The 23,285-nt window shown below is 43.0% G+C and overlaps 1 protein-coding gene across 1 annotated transcript in view; it reads right to left on the reverse strand.

Annotated features, from left to right (window-relative positions):
• LOC130115932 (protein furry homolog) overlaps positions 1–19,007 on the reverse strand; it is a 75,002-nt gene extending 55,995 nt beyond the window's left edge. The window contains exons 1-2 of the mRNA XM_056283819.1: positions 18,827–19,007; positions 1,175–1,374 (exon numbers count right to left, since the gene is read on the reverse strand). Coding sequence (XP_056139794.1) covers positions 1,175–1,374; positions 18,827–19,007 — 381 coding nt within the window. The remainder of the gene's footprint in view (positions 1–1,174; positions 1,375–18,826) is intronic.
• Positions 19,008–23,285: the final 4,278 nt, after the last annotated feature.

Below are 23,285 nucleotides of genomic sequence, written 5' to 3' on the forward strand. Positions count from 1 at the left end.
CTGACTGATTTTTATTTAAGTGAACTATATTTAAGCACATAGGACCTGTTATACACACATTTATTGCACATGGACCGTCACACTATTTACAAAGCTGGGCTCCAAAATCCATTTCACGATTACCTCATCAAGAAATGGCTTAGCTGTCTGGATTCTTTCGGGTAATGACTTAGTAATGTTTACAGAATTTAAGCAAAATATACCACAGACCATAGAAATAACCTATGTAAAGTATATTTTAGCACAGACTTTTCCTTTAATGAAACTGTTCGTAAAATGGACTCCGTAGTAAAAATGGCATGGGCACTAAAATATGAAAGTGAACTAATAAAAGCTGTACTGTGTGAAAGCCAAGAAATCAATGTCTTGAAATATGACTTCATCCAGCATCAGAGCTGTGTTTTTTTTATGTGTTAAACAGCTAAATCCATTTACTATGAAGAGTGCAGTCTGACATTGGCTGAAACTCCCACACTATGTCCTCGGGCTGTGTCTTTGTAGATGTGCTAATAGGACTATTATTTCAGAGATAACTACCAGGCTTCCCAGCCAACAGTGATTAAATATGACATGTTTTCGGGGAGGTATATTCAACACCTACCCTTTTGTGCCTGGATCTCACTTGTATGCCCAAAGGCTCAGACAGTAATGCATCACTATGGAGTTTCAACAGCTACGGGGTTTTATTAGCAGGGCTTTACGGAATGCTGCCAGCATTTCATGGAAAATAAGTTTTAAGGATCGGATGATACACTTGCTGTTGACAAACCTTGGTAGAGACTTAAAGACAGCAACCCCTCCTTTAAAATGCCTCAACAGGGACAACTTTAATTAGTGGCACTGTGTTAATTGTGAAGGCATTGTTCTCTACAGTGTGTAACAGGATATTTGTGAGTACTGTGTGACAGTGCTTTCATAGTGAATAACGTCATAATCACCAGAGCAACGACAACGGACTATATACAGCCAATACAGTTGTCCTTGACATAGTCACAAATCCATCAATATCAACCAAAGCTTTCTTTGTGGTGTTGTATGATTTTCTATGGCAAAAAGGAACTCATCAGCTAAATACTTCACTTCATGCTTCCTTATAAAGGGAAAACAAAGCAACCGCAGTGAACACCACAAGACATACAAAGCTGCTGCAGACTGCTGCTTTTTGCCGACTCACCAGCGGCTCGGCCATAATGATGCGGATCTTGCGCTCAGACAGCGTGGTGAAGTTTGCGAAAAGGCTCTTGAGGACATATTCGCCCGGCTTGCTCTCTGGATCGATGCTGATGGGCATCATGGCTGGGGGGCCCTTCTCTCCTTGAGGGCAGCAGACTTGAGGAATGGGAGGTTTACTGTATCCGTTCCCCAAGGGAGAGGCTAAGAAAAGAAAAAGAAACAAAGATCAGGTTTGGTAAACAGCTTTTTTTTTTAACTGAACACTCTTGCCGACTTAAGTGCAAAGCATGCACGAAGGGTTCGGTGAATGATCGGGGATTCACCAAGACAGATTACCGAATACGGTATTACTGTACATTTTCCAAACATGGAGATGAAGTTCCTAACATGGTGAACATTCCTGGGGGGAGAGTGCCCAAACGACACAGCTCAGAGTCCATACGGAAATCAAAACACAGCAGCCATGGTCCGGTGTTTTCGTTTTGTACCAAGGACATTATGACCTTTGAAGAAAGCAAAAAAATCCGCTGCATGTGACGATCCTTCAGTCAGTACTATGATGCGTACACTCAAATACTGAGGGCTCTGCTTTGCCTGTGGTACCCAACAAACTAACTCACAAGATTTACTTCAGTGTCACACTTGAATGTCCTTAGACATGAACGCACTATAAACAGCAGAGAACTTTGTACAAACATCTAGTAATTATCATCCATTATCCAAACCGCTTATCCTGCTCAGGGTCGCGGGATGCTGGAGCCTAGCCCAGCAGTCACTGGGTGGCAGGCGGGGAGACACCCTGGACAGGCTGCCAGTCCATCACAGGGCTGACACATTCACACCTAAAGGAAATTTAGTATGGCCAATTCACCTGACCTACATGTCTTTGGACTGTGGGAGGAAGCCGGAGCACCCGCACGCAGACACAGGGAGCACATGCAAACGCCACACAGAGGACGACCCAGGGGCTCGAACCCAGGACCTTCTTGCTGTGAGGCGACCGCGCTAACCACTGCGCTACCACGCCACCCATCTAGTAATTAGAAGTGTGAAATGTTCACTTTGTCTGAATCACTCCAACCCATAATTACAGCATGTCTGGCTTCAAAACGGGGCCTGCTCTAAATCTAACGTGTAAAATATTCTGATGTGTAAAATATTCAGAGAGGCTTTTGGACAGCTACACTAGACTGCCTCGGGGTTAGAGCCTGCATTTTTTCAGCTGCCTGATTCTCTTTCAGTGTGTGTGTGTGTGTGTTTGTTTATGAATGTGTGTGTGTACACCTATGCTTGTGGTAAATGAGACCGGACCCCAAGCACATAATCAGCAGCAAACCTGAACAGTTATGCCTACAGTATGTGAAAAATCCACTTCAAACACCTGACTGAAGAAGACTTTTTAGCAATTCATTCACCTCATGGCCTTACCCAGATTAAAAGATGATTTGAATCATCACTCAAAAAGACAAGAACTCCAACTATATATGCACATTCTGCACTTATTTTTGTCAATGGAAGTTAGTGTTTGATTTCATTACCTCTGTGGTTACTGTCTACTTATTGATGAAACAATAACCAGTAAAAAACTAACAAGCTATTTTAACATCCCTGTTCTTATCCATAGTATGGTATACCACTGCCTGGTCAGGATGCATATTTCATCATATTGCAACAGTGCTGTGATACAGAAATATGTCTCTCTCCAGTGTGATATTTTGAATGGCTGTTGCTGACCACAGCTATTACATAATAGAAGCCCCGCTGTAATCTGCTGTGCACCACCACAGCCTGTTCTTCTCAACTGTATGAGAAAAAGCAGCTGTATTTTATCACAGCAAGTTTTTCCCTTTACATTTTACATAAAATGCCAGATAAATACTCATACTCATTGAGTAAGCCTTGGCTGGCTGCACTTGCAGCTCTAAAACTTTAACACAGTGCGTTAACACTTGATTAAGTTTTAGGTCTATTTTGTCAGTGGAGGTATACTCAGCAGCCATATCAAAATGCTAAAACATATTTTTATCAGGGAGCACTGTGAAATTTGAATACTCTGTTTGTCAAACCATGACGTAAACACCACAAATATCTACCACATGTATTAAAGAAAGGAACTGGAGTTAACAATTGAGGTCAAATTCAATTTAACGATGTCTGCATTCTGCCAAAAGACAGACCGGTGACAACGACATCAATTTCCCGATGGGTCAAAGGTGAATGCGCTGACTAGAGTGCTAATTAATTGCTTAAAACAGCTCGGCTCACAGTAATTGCTTTTCCACACTGGAACTCAAAAACAATGCAAGCGTTACAACAGGGCAGCAACACAGGTAGACATGGAAGTCAATCTGAACCCGTTCGATATCCACGCACATATGATGCCAACTGACATATGAGTTAAGCAGACTTAAGGACAGCATTGTTGTGCTCAAAGCAAGATGGCAGCAAGCAACACTATGCAGCATGGAGCACTGGTAAGGCTGTGAGTGTGTGTGTTTGGTAGTAATGGCGGTGATTGGGGGGGTGTCGGAAAAAAAAAGACAGCCGTTGGCATACAGGTCTTCTTTGCCAGCTCTCTTCAGCACATGCAGGATTTTGACATGCCCCTAGAGGAACTCGGCTGTACATGTGCCTTTCAGCCGCAGCTTTCAGAACATACTTCTGTCACCCATGGGAGCTCAGCACCTACCCAGGCCCTTGATGAAGCTGATAACACTGGCCTTACTCCAGCACACAGCCATCCCGTCCATAGTGGGGAAGGAGGACCCAGAATCCAGGATTGCTTTTGAGTCAAGACAAACTTGCCCTAGCAAAATCCGTTAAATTCCATGTCTTGTGTGTACGTTGGCTCTGTCCTCCTCGGCATAGTTTCTATGTTGAGCAGGCCCGTGACGGGTCTGTTTCAAGAGTGGGAGTAGAATTTGTGACAGCAGACCACGCGATCTCTAGAGCTCCCCCGTTCTCTCTCTTTCTTGCTGCCTTCTGCTATAGCTTGCCCTAGCCTTGTGACCAACCACTGCCTTTCCAAGAGTGAAGGTCAGGCGGGAATTTTTAGCTGAGGCACAGCAGTGATGAGGTCTAACATGCTATGGTGGCATAGTTGTGCGACTATATTTATCCCGGAGTACACACTATACTGACAGTTCAGCCCCCCCCTCCCCCACCCCTGTGATCCTGAAGCACGAGGCACAGACCAGCAAAGTGTAAACACAATTCTCTATCGGGCTTTGTCACAGCATATACTTCCCTTCCAAGACAGGGTATATGGGGGCTTCAGGAAAGATTTTTTTTTGAAAATTCCAGTGAAGAAAACTGCTGTGTTTTTCAAGAACACAAGGCATAAACAGAAACCATTCGACAGAGCTGAATATTTAGGTATTGCTTCCCATCACAGACAACTGTATGTCGCCACAATTTATCTGATTTGAATGAATAAGTCTCATGTTTCAGGGCTCCAGCTGGAGATGGGAGATGAAGAAAGCAGGCAGTGTGGCAGTCAAAAGCCTCTCTCTTGGTCTGGGAACTGGACGCTGTATCAAGGCTCTGAGACGCCACATGTGACTCGGCAAACAAGGGGGCCTGGGCGCAGTGTGCATTACATCATCGCCATGCTGAAAAATTCCCTGAGCATGGTGGTGCTCCCCGGAGGACAATGCAAACAGGAAAACAACTGTCTCCCTTTAACACACACATGCATGCAAATATGCACGCACACACACCCACCCATACACACAGACTGCATTTCCCTATCCACATTCAGAGTTTGTCCTACTGAGTCAAAAGCCATTTTCAAAGCCCTTTGTGAACAGAGTGGGTGGATATTTAGATACCACGGACATCCTTAACTGGACCTAACATTCAGATGTCAACAAGGACCTTTGGGAGCAACTGTCTACAGTTGTGAGAAACACTGGAACCACATTTATGTAAATGGGTAATGGGAAGTGCAAGCTCTCTGATAGCAAAACATTAACATCTAATCCTCTCTTCCACCCTGTTAACATGTGTGATCTCATACGTCATATGTAATGCATAACATGCAGCCATTTTGATAAATGTGCATACGCCATTAAAGATGTTCTCTTTTCAGTGTCGACTGGCAACCAATGTGAGCTGTGTGTTTCATTGCCTCCATTAAAATAAGAACCTAAATAGTTTACCCCGAACGAAAATGGCTGAGCCAACAGGTTATGGGCCCAGGGGGGATGTTGGAAGTTGATGGTATAGGTTGTGCTTTGACGGAGATGAGAAGAATTACGAGCTCTGGGAGACGAAGTTTTTGGGCCATCTGCGACTGCTGGGCCTGAAGTAGACCATACTAAATGAGCCTAACACAGAAGAAGCGAGAGAGGAGGACACCAAGAAAAATGAAGAGGCATATGCTGAATTGATTCCGTTTTTGGATGACAAAAGCCTGTCCCTAGTTATGAGAGAAGCAACAGATCATGGAAGAAAAGCTCTTCAGATATCAAGGGACCATTACACAGACAAAGAAAAACCCCGTGTGATTAGCCCATACACAGAGCTGGTGTCCTTACAGAAAACTGCAAAAGAAAGTGTCACAGACTACATTATTTGGGCAGAAACAACAATTACAGCACTGAGAAATGCTGACGAAACACTAACTGATGGACTTTTGATGGAAATGATCCTGAAAGGTTTGCCAGAGTCATTTAAGCCATTTGTCATCCACATCACACAAGGTAATGAAGACATAACTTTTGTCGAGTTCAAAACCAAGCTGAGAAGTTTCAAAGACACAGAAAAGGATCGTGCTAGTTCTGATAACAACGTGATGAAAGTGACTACCTCAATCCCGGACTGGAAAGGGAGAGAGAAGAGTGTCGGCCCAGATGTTACATGCTACAACTGTGGTGAAAAGGGACATAAGGCCTGGGCATGTCCGAACGAATGTCAAAAAAGACAAGAAACGGTGGTGTGGTTACTGCAAAAGCTCAACACACAAAGACGCATCTTGCAGGTGCAAAAAAAGAGATAACGTGATGCAAGCAGCTGACGAAGGGGGTGAAGAACACGCATATGCCGTCAAAGTGAGTGACTGTCAGCAAAATCGCTTGAAGCACAAGGAGCTTATGATCGACACAGGAGCGACATCACACATAATCACGGACATCTGAAAGTTTAAGAAATTCAACGACACATTCCAGCCAGAAAAACACTTTATTGAGTTGGCCGACGGTACAAGGGCAAACGGCATGGCACTGAAGAGGAGTGATGCTGAGGTGAGCCTAGTGAACCGTGAGGGAGAGCGGGTGACGGCTATGCTGGAGAAAGTGCTGTATATTCTGTCGTATCCACAAGACATCTCCATCAAAGCAGCGATGGCCAACGGAGCTTTGATCAACTTTGGACAAGGATGTGACGAACTCATCCACAAGAGCGGTACCAAGTTTGACATTAAAGAATACAATAGACTTTATTACTTGAACACTGTAAATGATGGAACAGATGAGTTGTAACAGCTGTTATGACATTCAAACTTGGCACGAAATACTTGGTCACTGCAATTATGATGATGTTTCCAAGTTGCAGAATGTTGTAGAGGGAATGGAAATTAAAGGTAAAATTGATGTCTAAACTGAGTTGAGAAATTTGCACACAAGGAAAATTTGTTCAGAGCAGGAACAGAGAAACAGATGCACGAGCAAAAGCAGCACTTGAACTAGTGCACACTGATTTGGCTGGTCCTATTGACCCAGTAGCTTAAGATGGGTTCAGATACGCTCTCGCCTTTACTTATGATTACTCAAGTACAGTGTTTCTGTACTTCCTGTGTTTGTGAAAGCTACTGAAAGGTTTCTGGCTGATGTAGCCCTTTATGGGACTGTGAAGTGTATTAGGTCAGATAATGCCACAGGATTCACAGGGAAGGAGTTTCAATCATTGCTTAACAAGAATGGCATAAGACATGAGTCCTCAGCAACATACTTGCCACATCAAAATGTCACTGCTGAGAGAAACTGGCGAGCCCTATTCGATATGGCAAGGTGTATGCTGATAGAAAGCAATCTACCAAAGGAATTGTGGATGTATGCTGTAATGACTGCTGCAGCAATACGCAACAGATGCTTTAATGGCAGAACTCGACAAACTCCATACTACATGTTGACAGGGAAGAAACCTAACCTTTCTAGGATGAGGGCATTTGGATCTGTGTGCTATGCATACCAACATGACAAGAAGAAGTCAGATTCAAGATGTGATAAGGGAATCTTTGTAGGGTATGACAAAAATAGCCCTTCATATTTAGTTTACTACCCTGACACTAGGAAAGTCCTAAAACACAGGTTTGTGTGGTTGAACATGAAACCCAGACAGACCCGACGATAGCAGATGATGATTTCCATGGGAAGAGATATGTGTCCCCCATGTCAAGTGCAGACGTAACTGACCAGAGTCAAGGGAAGACAGAAGTGTGTCAGATGGGAACTTCTGATAGCCAAGGTACTACTCAAATAGAGGGAAAAGGCCACGAGTCTCGCTACCCCAAAATAAATAGGAGAGCCCTTGAGTACCTCTCTGATTACATATCTGATGTTGGATCTAATGACCAGATGTTGACTAACACTGATTATTGTTACAGGATGTATGATGTACCACAAACTTTCAAAGAAGCTATAAACTTAACTGAGTCAGAGATTTGGGCTAATGCTATGAAAGAGGTGACTTTGGACACAGGTGAAAAACTAGTCTGTAAACTGAACAAGTCACTGTATGGTCTGAAACAGCCAGGTAGAAATTGGAACAAAATGCTGAACGATTACCTAAGCGAGAACAGTTTTGTACAGAATCTAGCCGATCATTGTATCTACCGCAAACAAATTGGAAAAGAAAGAGCAATACTTGTAATTCGGGTTGATGACTTGATTATTGCTGCCAGTAATGATGATTTATTGAATGATGTGACGAAAACATCCATCCACCCATTATCTGAACCACTTATCCTGCTCTCAGGGTCATGGGGATGCTGGAGCCTATTCAAGCAGTCATTGGGCGGCAGGCGGAGAGACACCCTGGACAGGCCGCCAGGCCATCTGATGAAAACATTGACCGTAAAATTTAAGATGAAGGATCTAGGAAAACTGAAACATTTCCTAGGCATTAATTTTGATCAGGATGAAGGAGTTGTGAAGATGAATCAGAAAAAGTACATCTCAAAGGTACTGGAAAGATCTAGCATGTCAGACTGTAAACCAAGGTCAACCGCATGTGAACAGAAGTTAGAGCACAATAGAGATGCTGACCCTGTTGATCCCAAGAGATGCCGTGAGGTAGTGGGGAGCTTGATTTAGATAATAACATGTACGAGACCTGATCTAAGCTGGGGTGTGAGTAAGCTATCACAGCATTTGTCTGAACCAAATGAACAATGCTGGTTGACAGCTAAACATGTGATGAGGTACCTGAAAGGTGCAATTGATCATGAGTTGTGCTAAAGGAAAAGTGACACAAATCTAAAACGTGTGGCATATAGTGATTCTGACTGGGCATCTGATTTGAGTGACAGGCGAAGAACTACAGGATACTGTTTTAGCTTAACTGAAAATGGTCCACTCGTTTCTTGGAAATCAAAGAAGAATGTCACGGTTGCGTTATCAACATCCATCCATTATCTGAACTGCTTATCCTGCTCTCAGGGTCGCGAGGATGCTGCATCCTATACCAGCAGTCATTGGGCAGCAGGTGGGGAGACACCCTGCCTGGCCATCACACAGGGCCCACGCCCACACCCACGCCCACGCCCACGCATTCATACCTAGGGGCAATTTAGTACGGCCGATTCACCTGACCTACGTCTTTGAACTGTGGGAGGAAACCAGAGCACATGGAGGAAACCCACGCAGACACAGGGAGAACATGCAAACTCCACACAGAGGACGACCCGAGACGACCCCCAAGGTTGGACAACCCTGGGGCTCGAACCCAGGACCTTCTTGCTGTGAGGCGACTGTGCTAACCACTGCGCCACCATGCCGCCACTTTATCAACATGTGAAGATGAATACATGGCGTTGGCTGCAACCACGCAAGAAAGTCTATATGTTGAACAGTTACTGAATGGGATGGAGAGTGAGTGCCAGTATGCACCAGTGAAGATTTTAAAGGATAACCAAGGTGCAATTGCTCTGTCCATAGACCCAGCGTGTAGGCACAAACATATTGACATTAGGTATCATTTCGTTCGTTCAGCACTCAAGGATGGCATGAAAACAATTGCATATTGTCCTACAGTGGATATGGTTGCAGATGTTATGACTAAACCAATGACAAAGTTCAAGATGGAGAAATTTATGAGTTTTATCTTTGGTGTTTAAGCTCCATCAAGACATGTGATTGTAAGTGCCTTAAGTTGTTGGTTATAGAATGTGTTGTATGATCTGTACGGTATGAGATCAAGTGGGGGTGTTAACATGTATGATCTCATACATCACATGTAATGCATAATATGCAGCCATTTTGATGAAATGTGCATACGCCATTAAAGATGTTCTCTTTTCCGGTTTATTTTTTTATTTTTTTTACATTGTGATGCTGGTCGCGTGGCTTGGGTCCTGGGCTGTTCCGGTGGCATCTGGACACTGCTTGGCATCCTGTGCATCATATTCTTCATAAATTTTACAAGTCCATTATAACTGTTATCCTCTTTCAATGTTGTATTGTGTAAATTATGTAAACACAACATCCATTGCATGCTGTCCATCTTGGGAGAGAGATCCCTCCTCTGTTGCTCTCCCTGAGGTTTTTTTCTATTTTTTCTCCCAGCTAAAGGTTTTTTTTTTTAGGGAGTTGTTCCTTATCTGATGCAAGAGTCTAAGGACAGGATGTTGTGTTGCTGTAAAACCCCTTGAGGCAAATTAGTAATTTGTGATATTGGGCTATACAAATAAAATTGACTTGACTTGACTGGCAACCAATGTGAGCTGTGTGTTTCATTAGCTCCGCTAAAAAAAAAAGAACCTAAATAGTTTATCCCACACGAAAATGGCGGCGCCAACACACCCCTTTATTAACCTTTCTCCTAGACAGCGAATAAATGGATATTGTGCTCACAGGGACTCCACTGAAGGCAAGTGTTCATAAAAGCGGATGCGTTGTAGAAACTGTCTGATTTAGGTCATTCGGCTTACAGTCAAACGTGACGATTAGAGTCAACGGCCACATGCTCCATAATGCCCATACTTCTCTAGTAAAACTGAAAATGGATACATAAATTCTACATAGAGTAGCATCTTACTGCCAAATCTTGACATCAGTAAATAACAACTTAACTGACTTCAGAGAAAGTACAGTCACTTCTTTTGTAAATAAAGAACCACAGAACTGGAAATTTCCTACAAGGGTAGCTGGCATCAAGGTATCAAGGAAGGAGTTGATGAGGGTGTCCGGGTAGCGTGGCGGTCTATTCCGTTGCCTACCAACACGGGGATTGCCGGTTCGAATCCCTGTTACCTCCGGCTTGGTCGGGCGTCCCTACAGACACAATTGGCTGTTTGTGGGTGGGGAGCCGGATGTGGGTATGTGTCCTGGTCGCTACACTATCGCCTCCTCTGGTCAGTCGGGGCACCTGTTCGGGGGGGGGGGAAATAGCGTGATCCTCCCACATGCTACGTCCCCCTGGCAAAACTCCTAACTGTCAGGTGACAAGAAGCGGCTGGCGACCCCACATGTATCAGAGGAGGCATGTGGTAGTCTGCAGCCCTCCCCAGATCGGCAGAGTGGGCGGAGCAGCAACTGAGATGGTAGTTGGCCAACTACAATTGGGGAGAAAAAGGGGGAAACCCCCCCCCCCAAAATAAAGGAAGGAGTTGATATTTAGCAACTATGGAGTCTACACTAACCATAATGAGCTTACTAGGCTATCTGTCTAGGTCTGTCAACAGGGCAGATGACAGCAGAGCCAATGGGACAAGAACGTCCTCACAGCATGGCATCATCATGGTTTTAACTTTCTCAGAAAAAAAAAAACACATAAATAAGAAAGGGAACAAAAGAGAATGAAGCCATAGAGTGATTACAGACCACTCTGAAGAGCAGATTAAAATGCCAGCCTCAGGCCTTTGAACATCAGTCCTCTTTTAGTAGGCTGACATCATGCCGGAAGAGCATTTTAGGCCCTTTATCTAAGTACCCGTGGGGGTGATGTACACCTGGTTCACACAGAGTCCATCTGTACTATGCGCAGTTCACAAAGGTATTAAAATAGGGTTTTCTACCTTTTACACAGGAAGGAAACCACTGAGGTGAAGCAATGCTGCATACCAAAGGTGAAGGTTCCTCACATGAAAGGTTTAGTTTAGTTTCATTTTTGATTAGTAATAAAACATGGGGAGGAAGTAATAAAAACAAGCAAAAATAATTACAGATTACACATTCACATAAGTTGAGGCAAAAATGCCTCAGGGGCTTATAAACAAAAAGAAAACGACAAATAAGCAACAACAAAAAAAATCAAAATAAGCAAAAACTGCATCAAGGGGACCATAACCAAGAACTGTATTGATAAAATGCTTTGTTGAGCCAACTTTAAGAGTTTACACCTTTGCTTTTACCCACTGCAACTCTTCTGCTGATCTGATTGCCTCACGGCAGATCCTACAAGTCTGTGGTGGATGGAGGCATCGAGGAAGTAAAAAAGTTGAAAACAAGACCTGACATCTCCTGCCTTCCATTTTACCACTTCTGCATTGCTGGCCCCACACTCACATGTGTTGGTTGGCTATATCAGCTAATGAGAAACCAAACCAGAAGACTTGTGCAGGGTCCACCTTGCAGTCATGAAACATGCAGTGACTGACAAACAACAGAGGAACGTGTGGTACAGTGTACACCACATACATTTTCTGTCCTCAAGCCTCATTCTTTACGTGGGAAACACGAAGGAATGATCCTGCTCAGCAGCTCGTACCTTTGACATCCCATACAACGCTAGTGTGTTAAGTCAGTGTAATGATTAAAAAACATTGCCTCTTTTGCTATCTTGTGCCTTATTACATAATTGCCCGTTTGAATGGAGGCAATGTGTTTAGTGGGAGAGATGAGATTAACAGTTCCCACAATTATCAAACAAGTTAAGAGCATAACTGCAGGCCTACAGTGACACAATGTTGGTCTGTGCCTTCATCAGCAGTGACCTACTCAGAGGATTATGCAACATCATCAGGAGATGGCACAATGTACACAGTGTTGACAGGGACAGCATGTTCAACATTATTTCTTTACATTAACGATCAATAGGTATATACAGGGCCTATCCAGGTATCTGAGAGTTACAGCTCACTTGCTAGCAACTCTGCTCAACCTTAACAATTATGAAAGCCTACCATTTCACAGAAAAAAATAACTGATAACATTATGACTCCATCGTGTAGTGTGATTTCTTTTGTCTTCCATTTGTTTTAATTCCCCTTAACTTCTGTTATCACTCCTTGTGAAGCACTTGTATCTTTGTGCTGAAAAGTTATATTTATATAAAAATTATTATTATCATTATTCAAAATACAAAATGTTGCCTACATTCATCAGCAGCACAGATATCTGCAGGTTTGATTAACCCAAATTCTGACAATGCATTATTCTGAATGGGAATCTGCCAGTTTGTATCTAATGTTTTCACATATTTATGGGCATGATGTCTTTTAAAATCATACTTCCAGAGAAAGTGAGGCTTGATCACAAACCTCTCATGAATTACATGATAAAAATGTATGGTATCAGAAGTGTATGAGGTATTCCTTCTCATCTCTGTGTACATGGAAGTCTGCGAGCTTCGGACAGGACATGCAACCAAGCTGAACCTTCACTAATCCTATTACACTGTCCTGGCACATAATAGGAGCTATTTAGACTCTGTGATGGACATCCGAAACAAAAGAAAGCTCCAGCCTAAGAAACAAAATGAAAATGAGAGACATGCAGCCACAAATAAAGGAAGTGAGACTGACATATAAACAACCTCAACTAACATGAGCCTGGGACTGACATTTCTTGTGAGCATGTCATCATTAAGCGGTGACTAGTGTTTTGAGGGCCTGTGTCCGGTGGGCCCCTCTATCTGATCTAACAGCTCTCAGTAGATGCTTAAGGTGGGCGTCTTAGTCATGGCTCCTGTTGTTCCTATGAGGCGACACAGAACTTGTCTGAAGTGAGCCCCCCCTTTTAGCAAGAAGTGAAGCGCTTCGAATTTTCCTCAACTGACATGACATGCTGAAAAATAAAATCTTGCTCAGCCTGGCAGAGAATACACAGCGGCACGTTCTCTCCAACGACAGCAACAGGAAAAAGGGGTTAGCATCCCCAGTTAGCCGAGTGACCTCAGAATAACAACAACAACAAAGACGCACAACAACAAACTACCAAACAACAAGTAAGCCACTACTCACTGCCACTCCATGATTTTAACAGCGATTTGATGCTGATCTCGAAGAAGCCAGAGTCCTGCTGGCTGGTCATGGCTGCAGCTGCCCTGTTGACTACTCCCCTCTGGTTGTGGTCTACTCTCCAGAAGCAGCGGTAGCCGAGCCAGTACCAGCAGGTAGAACCCGATGTCACCTCACGATGACGCGCACAACACTGTGACGCTGACGAGAAAGCAGGGAGAACACACCACTACTGCTCCAACCCTCCTTCCTCTGTGTCCTGTCCTTGGCGGTCAGCCCACTCTCCCTCTCTCTCTTTCACTTCCTCTGCTCCGCTAAATCTCTCTCTCTCCAAATCTCTCTCGCTCTCTCTCGCTCTGTGTAAAAGCTGTGGCAGGCAGCGGGCGGGCGAAGCAAACTCCCTTTAAATAACTGCGCGGAGGCTGGGAGTGCAGGAAGCAATCCTCTTAGCGGCGCGCAGTTAATAATAACTACTGTTTGTCTGCATGCAGGGCCTGATAACAATGATAGCATAGGGGTTGCGCAGGGATTCAAGCGTGCCTGGGAGCATCTGATCAAGCGGCCGCCACTGAGCGCTGGAAATGTAGAATGCAGGATGCAAACCACATTATAGGGACCATCTGGGAGACCAGAGGAAAGGAAATACTCAAGTGATCAGCAAGCGGCTGGGATTAAAAAGCTTTCGTTGAATGTAAACAGGGGATCAGGGCAAAGAGGGATGACTGTCGGCTTTTAACCTTTTTCACTTTACAGCAGCAACTTCGCACAGACTGTACATGAATATCCAAAACCAGGTCAATATTTGATGTACATTCCCTCAGTATTTTGCTGTAGTGTGTACCCTGGGTCTTGGTTGAAGTCACCTGCTTTCTGCTGTTCGCTTTGAGGAAAATCAAGAGATAAGTGGAGAACATTGGAGTGGGAGAAAGAAACAGTGGGGCGGCAACTATGATCAGATATCTATGTATTTGCATCATTAGTCATGGCGCCTGAAATAACAGCGCTAGAAAAGATTAATCTGTTCCTAAGTGGGAGGAACAAGGACAAGGCTTCACATTAATGTACAGTACAACGCTCATCTTGACTGTGGTGATCAAAAATATTAAGATACAGGCAAACGCCACATAGGCCAATGAATACTGTCCTCTGAACATTTTCAAATAGATGCCCTTAAAGAGAGACTGACATGCCCTTTCTGGACACATTTTTAACATTGGGAGTTTGAATCATAACCGAAAATAGGTGTGGTTTTATGAATCCAAAGCTATTGGCTACTGTCTTCCTGGCGTCACCACGCTACCGCTACCGCTCATACCGCTCATGTCCGCCGACATGATAACTGACCGATAAACATCGATAATATCACAATTCAGAGTATTTTGATGTCATAACTCAAAACCTGTTACAAACAACAATAACACACAGGTACGTGGATATAAAGTTTTTATCTTAGGGTTTTAAACATGAGCGGTAGCGCGGTGCCGCTTGACATGGATACAGTTATCCACAGCTCTCATATACGTAGGATAGAGGGCTGTGTAACCCTATTATGCAAATTGACTGGTGTCTACGTATCCACCGGCACAATTTCTCCGTGGTCACATTCCAACTCGGAACTGAATTTCTCCACTGAATTTCTCCATGGAACTGAATTTCGCCACTGAATTTCCCCGTGGTCACATTCCAACTCGGAACATAGCCTATCAATAGGAATTTTCAGCTTTTGATGTCAGTATCACTTCAAGTTCTTTCCATGATCCAGTTCCAAGTACACTGAAATAATAAAAAAAAAATCTGCTACACAACTTTTGTTGAATCCTTATGTTGATGATATATTTTGCACATTCTATGCCAGATACACAACTTCATCCACGTGAGCTATGAAAGCCATCTCCCAATCCCCCTTTCTCCACTGCCTCTCAGCACTATTAATTTAATCCTATCAGAACTCTGTCCATCAAGTGATAACCACTTGGTCTTCATTACATAATGCACTCACACATTTTCAGCCAACAGCCAGTTTGTCTTCTAGGAAATGGTTGCCCTTATGTTAATGTAAAAAAAAAAAAAAGTAACGCGTTCCATGGCTTCTTTGAGGGAGCAAATCCATGATTTTTCTTACATCCAGGGAAAAACGTACATTACCGTCAACTTCCTCCAGGGTGCCCATGTTATATGGGGGCGTCAAAGACTCCGAGACCCACTTGATGTAGGTGACACCACAAGTGGGGTCCATTGCACTGGACCAATAAAATATGAGGCGAGTAGAAAGACAGCACGCCAGTGTTAGCCAACTGAATTGTCTGGGTAAATCTGTGAGAAGCTGGGGTTTAGATTAATTTAGATGCCGACTGCTATGACTACTGCAAAACACGATCAAGTATTGAAAACTCAACGCTGCCTTAATCAATGATTTTTAAGGTAAGAGGGTAAACAAGCTTGCTTCAGTGCCTCGTCCATCAGCCTTAATCTGGTCATCTTATGTTGGCCAGTAGAAGGCCTTCCCATGGGTAAATGATTATGTAATTTCCCACTTAGAAAAATGCACTTTTTTTTTTAAACAAGGCTGCTACACAGGAAAAGTTTGAATGGAGGCAGACAGTTTAGACAACCCCGGACCTCCCTGCGTCTCGAGTTAAATCATAGAAATGATCAACCTCCTAAACAGAACAACACATTTGAAACAACAAAGCCGTTACCATTTACATCAAATAGCGGTGCTGGAATGTGGGACCAAGTACATAAATCATGAGCGCATTGCGGAGCTGAAAATAGTCGATATCAGCTCGAGCAGTGTTGTAACTAACTACAACTTGGTGATAAATCTCACAAGCAAACATCACCACTTTCTAGCCAACGCATTAAGACCATTACTCTCCATCTATACTTACACAGCGGTTCCCCAGAGGGCAGAAAGTAGTCTCGCCTTGACTTTTGGTAGATGCAATTTTGTTTGAATTTGGACCATTTCTGTGAAACTGTTACATCATTTTGTAATAGTTTTTAATACACAAGTTTAATATTTTTTCCTCACTTTTTCTCCCCAGTTGTATTTGGCCAATTACCCCACTCTTCCGAGCCATCCCCGTCACCGCTCCACCCCCTCTGCCGATCCAGGGAGGGCTGCAGGCTACCACATGCCTCCTCCGATACATGTGGAGTCTCCAGCCGCTTCTTTTCACCTGACAGTGAGAAGTTTCACCAGGTGGACGTAGCGCATGGGAGGATCGCGCTATTCCCCCCAGTTCTCCTTCCCCTCGAACAGGTGCCCTGATCGACCAGAGGAGGCGCTAGTGCAGCGACCAGGACACATACTCACATTTGACTTCCCACCAGCAGACACGGCCAATTGTGTCTGTAGGGACACCCGACCAAGCCGGAGGTAACACGGGGATTCGAAATGGCGATCCCTGTGTTGGTAGGCAAAGGAATAGACTGCCACGCCACTCGGACGCCCAAGTTTAACATTACAACAAAAATAATTGATGTCTTCAAATTCAGTCAGGGCCACTAACACACAGTGATACAATAGTAAAAATCCAAACCTCTAAGTGTTCCTCTCCTCATTTCAAAAATACGGTACACTTCGAACAACAGTGGGGAATGATTTTCACAAGAAGGGCCTCTACCGTCCTGAAAGGCTGAGTCTTCACTTTATAACGGCAGCTAATTAAGGAGTGAAAGCTTGCTGAATGGACCTGTCTTTCACACAGACGGGAGTTTACTGCACTAGAAAGCAATAAAACATGCATTTTTACAACCATGGCGGCTTACTAGAGATCTGTCTAATGAAAATGCCACCGTGATGTGCCATGCCAAAGAAGACAACTAATTACAAGCTAGTATCATATCACATTATGAAAGTCTGCCTCTCAGTCTCGCTAGCAGAAAAATATATGACCTACTGTAATCCCTGAGGATCTTTAACCGTGTTTATGGCATAACACCTAATCTTGATGTCTCTGTGCTTGTCACGGGGGAATGTGCTCCATTTAGACGTGGTCTTACACTGACAGATTCTTGGGAATGATGGAGACAAGTGATGGCACTGCATGGAAGTTGGTAATGTCTGAGTTGCTATATGCTCTCAGTATCAGATACACATACCTTGCACATCTGTTGATTGTCAAAATCACCAAATTTATGTTCGCTCTTGAAATGAAATCAAAAGAGCCTTATCAATCAGAGGCATTTTAGTTACAAATGATAAAATGTTCATTAACTGGGCTTTTAAAGTGGGTGATGACTTTGTCACACCAAGCACTTATTAAAAGCATTTACAAGCTCTGATGAAGGTGAGGAATGTCAGGCATGTCTGTCTGGTCAAGCCATCCTTGTGGTATCAGCTCAAACTCTTGACTTCTTCTTATACTCTCTGCCCCTGGTGTCCCTCATTTCTTCCTCTCTCTGTCTCCCTTTGCCACTTAGTCCTTTAGCCTCCCAAATTATTCATTTAAGCTCATTTGGGCCTCATTCATCAATTGTTCGTACATGCAAATTTGTTCTGACACACCCATGGAATTTTCTAGCCCTGAAGTTTGTCTCAGAGACCAGTGCAGAGTCTGGGTAAGCCCTGAATTTAGACACCAGCCGGCTAACACTGATGTCTTTGCAAGCCTGGGTGATTGCTCATTGCAACAGGTAGATAGTAAATGTTGGGGGGAAGAAATTACAAATAACCATCAGGCTTTGCTGCTGACTGTCAGAAAATCTTGAGAGCTAAAAAAATTCCATGATTGTGCAAGGACACATCTGTACGTATGAACGATTGATGAATGAGGCCCATTGTACTGTTACTGATACATTTTTATGACAGATCATGATTTAACTTCACTCCCGACCATTCCAAGGACACAACGAAGAAAGTGGTCTTTGTAAAGTGAAGCCAGTGATGGTGATTCATGACAATGAGCTTGAAATGTTAAGATTCCCAAGCACTGAAAGCCAATTAAAACCTCTTGTACCATACTTATTATGTAATGTACCCTTCCACTGTTTTGTTATTTAAGTGAATCCAACAAACAGCAAGAGTCTTTAGTAACTACGATAAATACAAGCCAAAGGTGAGGCATTTCTCAAAGTGATGGCAGTTAGAGCTGAAACATGTTCAGTATCAATTTGTTGGTGCTGAGTTCGTTACTTGATGCAGTCTATGAAATCTCCCAAAAACATCTTTCAAAGTCTCACCGCTGACAAAATCAATTGGGAAATCATCACGTAATCACCACCGTTCCTCAAAGATAAAGTGGCACCTACTTTCAAGGATGGTTGGCCTCTTCTTATGGCGCATCTTTTTAAACTTCCCTCTGAAGTCCCTTGGTGGGAACAGATCCAGAGGTAAGCTGGCAATGTGCCCCGGGACAACGTCTTCCAATTCCTCGGAGCAATCCAGTTCACGTTCTGCTATGTCTTTCACAGCACTTTCCTCTAAAGACATGTTGAATGGCAGGGAGCCCACACCAAGCTCAATCATTCTTCCAAGAAATCATTTGAGGCTGTGGTCAGTTCTTTTTTTTTTAGGCAATTGTTTATTTTTTCTCTTCCTTTTCCTCCTCCCCAGCCTTGGCTTTTCCCTAAGACGGGTAGCGAAATGACTCTGCTGGTGAGATGCAGCCAGGTCTGCCAGCTTTCACTCAGTTAACGTGTTTTAGCCCCTGCACTTGTCAGGGCAGTTCAGCAAGTTACAGTAACATTCATGAATTGAGCAGGTGTAGAATTACTTAGCCAGTCCCTCCTCTTTTCCACAAAATGAGGCATGAGGCAGGGAAGAGAACGGCACTAATAGAGAGAGAGAGAGAGAGAGAGAGAGAGAGAGAGAGAGAGAGAGAGAGAGAGAGAGAGAGAGAGAGAGAGAGAGAGAGAGAGAGAGAGAGAGAGAGAGAGAGAGAGAGAGAGAGAGAGAGAGAGAGAGAGAGAGAGAGAGAGAGAGAGAGAGAGAGAGAGAGAGAGAGAGAGAGAGAGAGAGAGAGAAGGACCAAATTGAGCTCTAGCAACAACAAAAGCTGACTGTATGCCCACAATATTTTCTAAATAAATATGCTCTATTTTTTAGTCTACCTCTAATAGACATTACATGACCTTGGCAAGTTGAAAGACTAATTTCTTAAAGAAAAAAGAATATAAAAGCCACACCAAAGGCATTCAGACAACTATTTTAAGAACAGAGTGAAAAGACAAATCTTCCGCAGCAAAACTCCCTTTTCGACTTTTGCTGTTTGATTGACAGATGTGTCACCTGCATACACCGAAAAAAAACCCCTACAACCTGTCCTGTTCCCAGCCTGCTTACAACTTCGGTACATTCCCAGTAGTGTTCTGTCCTGTGTCCGGTTCTCTGCGCTTGATGCCCGCCAAGTACTCCAGCTACCTCAACTGTGAGGCTGGTGCCTCTGATGAAATGAATGGGAAAACGGTCAACCCAAAACTGCGGACAAGTTAGTCAAAAGGGATAAAAAACTTTGTTCAAACTGCTATTATATTATGCTGTATCAAATCAATGTTACTCAGCCACTCCAATGAACATAAAACTGGACACACCTACTACATGAACCAGTTTTTCCTAGTCTGACCTACATCAGTAATACAAACACCCTGTGTATGCACTCAGAGGCGTTTTCTGTTTAAGAAAGAGCCCTACGTTAGAACATGGAACAAATGGCCTTTACTCTCTTGTTGTCAGACAGCTGAGGATATATTTCCCTCGGCTTAAGTTTTAAGGCACACAAAAAAATAGGTCAGAGTCAAGATGGCAGATGTCACACACCTAAACATTTAATTACATTCACAGCTGTCTAAACAAACTAAGGTCAACTACATCAATAAAAATACTTGCTGAACTTTTATTAGGGAGTCGTCTGGCAGCCAGTCTTGACGTGGACAGATGAGTTCAACGACCATTTCGCAACGCTTCTCCACCTGTCAGAGGAAAAGGTAGCCTCGAGAAAAATGCTGCAAAGGAATGCACGCTTTAGGAACATGATCGACACCGAACAGTACATAGTGCCACGTTAGTGTTAAAGGTGTCTGCCATTACTACCATTACTTTTAAGCTTGCTAACAACTAAATACATGTACAAAAAAAAAACTTCTCTCAAGGCATGGCTTACCATACCTTCAGACTAAAATGAAAGCAGGCATGATAACGAGCATCATAACAAGCAAACCAGACAAATTTCCTCCATAGCGTCCAAATGAACATTTCCCTTATGGGTACACAAGGTTTGGGGAGAAAAAAATTTCGCACTATGACAACACACAAAACACACAGTCGCTTGAACAGGCAGTCTTATTAAAACCTTCCACAACTATAACTGCACGTTCCCTCAGTCCCACTGAACACAGTTCACAAAAGTCTCCAACTGAATTAATATTTTAAATCCCCTATCTATATAAACATACATTATAATACACTATTGTAATATAAATCTAAGAATCTTGTCTCCCCACATTAATATTCACTTTCTTTATCCATATGCATATTTCTAAATAAACACAACAACTAGAATCAGAAAAAAAACATGATTGCAAACCTTAAAATGTCCATTAGATTTGCAAACTATAAAGCGGCAGACGATAATTACGATGTACAATCTGAAGGCAGCAGTCAGTTTGACGTGTTGTGGGACTAGTGCGCCCTCTGCTGTTCTGGAAGACGTGACAGTGACACTGACAGTGAAAGCACAATTTCACAGTTATCAACTTTAGTTGAGATTAGTTTCATCAGAGATCAGACTTGTGGAGCTGTTCTTGTTTTTGGAGCTTTTGGAGGGTGTTGCTGATACTGTCAGATACTGATGGCATCACTGCTTCCCTTGAATATGTGACTGAAATCAAATCTTCAGCCTGCTCTTAACGGTCTCTTATGCTGTCCTGACTCTGCCTGGTGTGTGTGTGTGTGTGTGTGTGTGTGCGTGTGTGAATTTGATGTACACTAAATGGGCTTTTTTTGTGGAAACACATTTTAATTCATACCATTGCTATGTTTAAAATATAGCCCGATCCACTCAAGCGTTTCCTGAAACTGACTGAATTAATCTCCCACCATACAACCGTAAGTCATGGTCATAATTTCATATGGAGGTAAGTGGATGTTGACGTAATTAAGGTAATATTTCATCATTAATGTTGGGATATTATGCGAACTCATTGTCGTAGGATGAAAGTAAAGTCAATGACAGCCTGAGAGAAATTATAAAAATCATGTTTTAGGTTCAGTATTCATTTGTGCAGTTCCATGTAGGGGTCGACATGAAGAGATATCCTTCAGTAATGCTTAAGGATAATAAGCTAAGATCCTTAGGGTCTCAGATCATCTATTGTTTTATTTATATAAACTAATTTGTATGAAATGTAAATGAGAATTAAAACTTGATGTTCACCCGAATATGTGTAAAATGACGTTTCACTTCTTAGCGAAAACTAAAACCAAATATTTCCAAAAAATAAAGGTTGAAAGACAACTGAAACAAAACTCGAGTTCAAATCACAATTGGACGGTTTTAAGAAAACAGTTGATTATAAAATGTGAACTGCAAACAGTTTGGTACCACGGTTTGAATCTTTTGAATCATATATTTGTGTCGGAAAGTGGGTCAGAGCAGGTCTGCGTGGACTGAGAAAACAGAGCTGGAGTCAGCAGGGCCAGGAAAACCAATAGCCTCCGGCAGACACTGAACACTGTTTCCATGGAGAGAAGTATTTGAATTTGGATGGGCAAAGCAGGACCAGATGAATAATTGATAGCTATCAAGGCCTAAAGTTAGTTCATTCCCAAAGGTTAAGCTAATTCTGTCCAAGCCAATGAAATCTTCAATTGCAGTATGCAACAATTAGGCCAACGCATGGCACACTGTAGATGCTTTGAGCAGTGGAACTCAAGACGACTGGTGCCTCCCTCACACAATTATTAAATTCACACAACGGTACATATGATCTCAGTGTAGAAGAGTAATACTAACAATATTACTTTTTTATTTTCTATAATTCCGAGATGCAAAATAGAGCCATAGAGCGCCCGTAAACTTAAATCAACCCGAGAATGCAAAAACTAGAATGACATTCTCTGATGCTGATGTTCTCTAATACCGTCTGTCATCAGTGGAGTCACCTGACCTCCCCTTAGAGGCCTTGCATGCCACAACCCCTTGAACCCTCATACTTATTCATAAAACTCTACCATCTTCTAGCTGTGCAAAATAAAAAAACATGTTGTAAGTTTGTATGTAACGCCACTGAATGCAGCTGAATGGTTAGCGATAATCCTCTGCAAAAATGGCCCCCACACTGCCTAATTATTCACCGGGTCACCTAGTCCACTCACTGTTCTGTCTGAGTCGGGTTAACATATGATAGGACCATTCACAGCCTGCGGACATGTCCACAAATTGCACCTGTTCCTTCCAATACCTTCCTATTATCTACCCTCCGAGGCCCTGGAAAATGGGTGCAGTGTCCCATCTCTAGCCACTGTGGTAAACATACATATCCAGTTACAGTGAGGTGATTATGTGCTTATGCATTGTGAATAAACACGGATAATTAACTCCCATTGTCTCATTTTAAAAAGAATAATATATTGTTAACACATACGGCAAAAGTTTTTTGTGTGATATCATATTCTCGATTTCCTCTTATAACACCTCCTGCAACTTGCTTTCAATACAGTCGCACTTTAGTTGAGCTGTTCAGCTTAACGCAACCAATTTTGTGCAATAAC

This window comes from Lampris incognitus, chromosome 7 (genome assembly GCF_029633865.1).
Source record: "Lampris incognitus isolate fLamInc1 chromosome 7, fLamInc1.hap2, whole genome shotgun sequence".
NCBI lineage: Eukaryota > Metazoa > Chordata > Actinopteri > Lampriformes > Lampridae > Lampris > Lampris incognitus.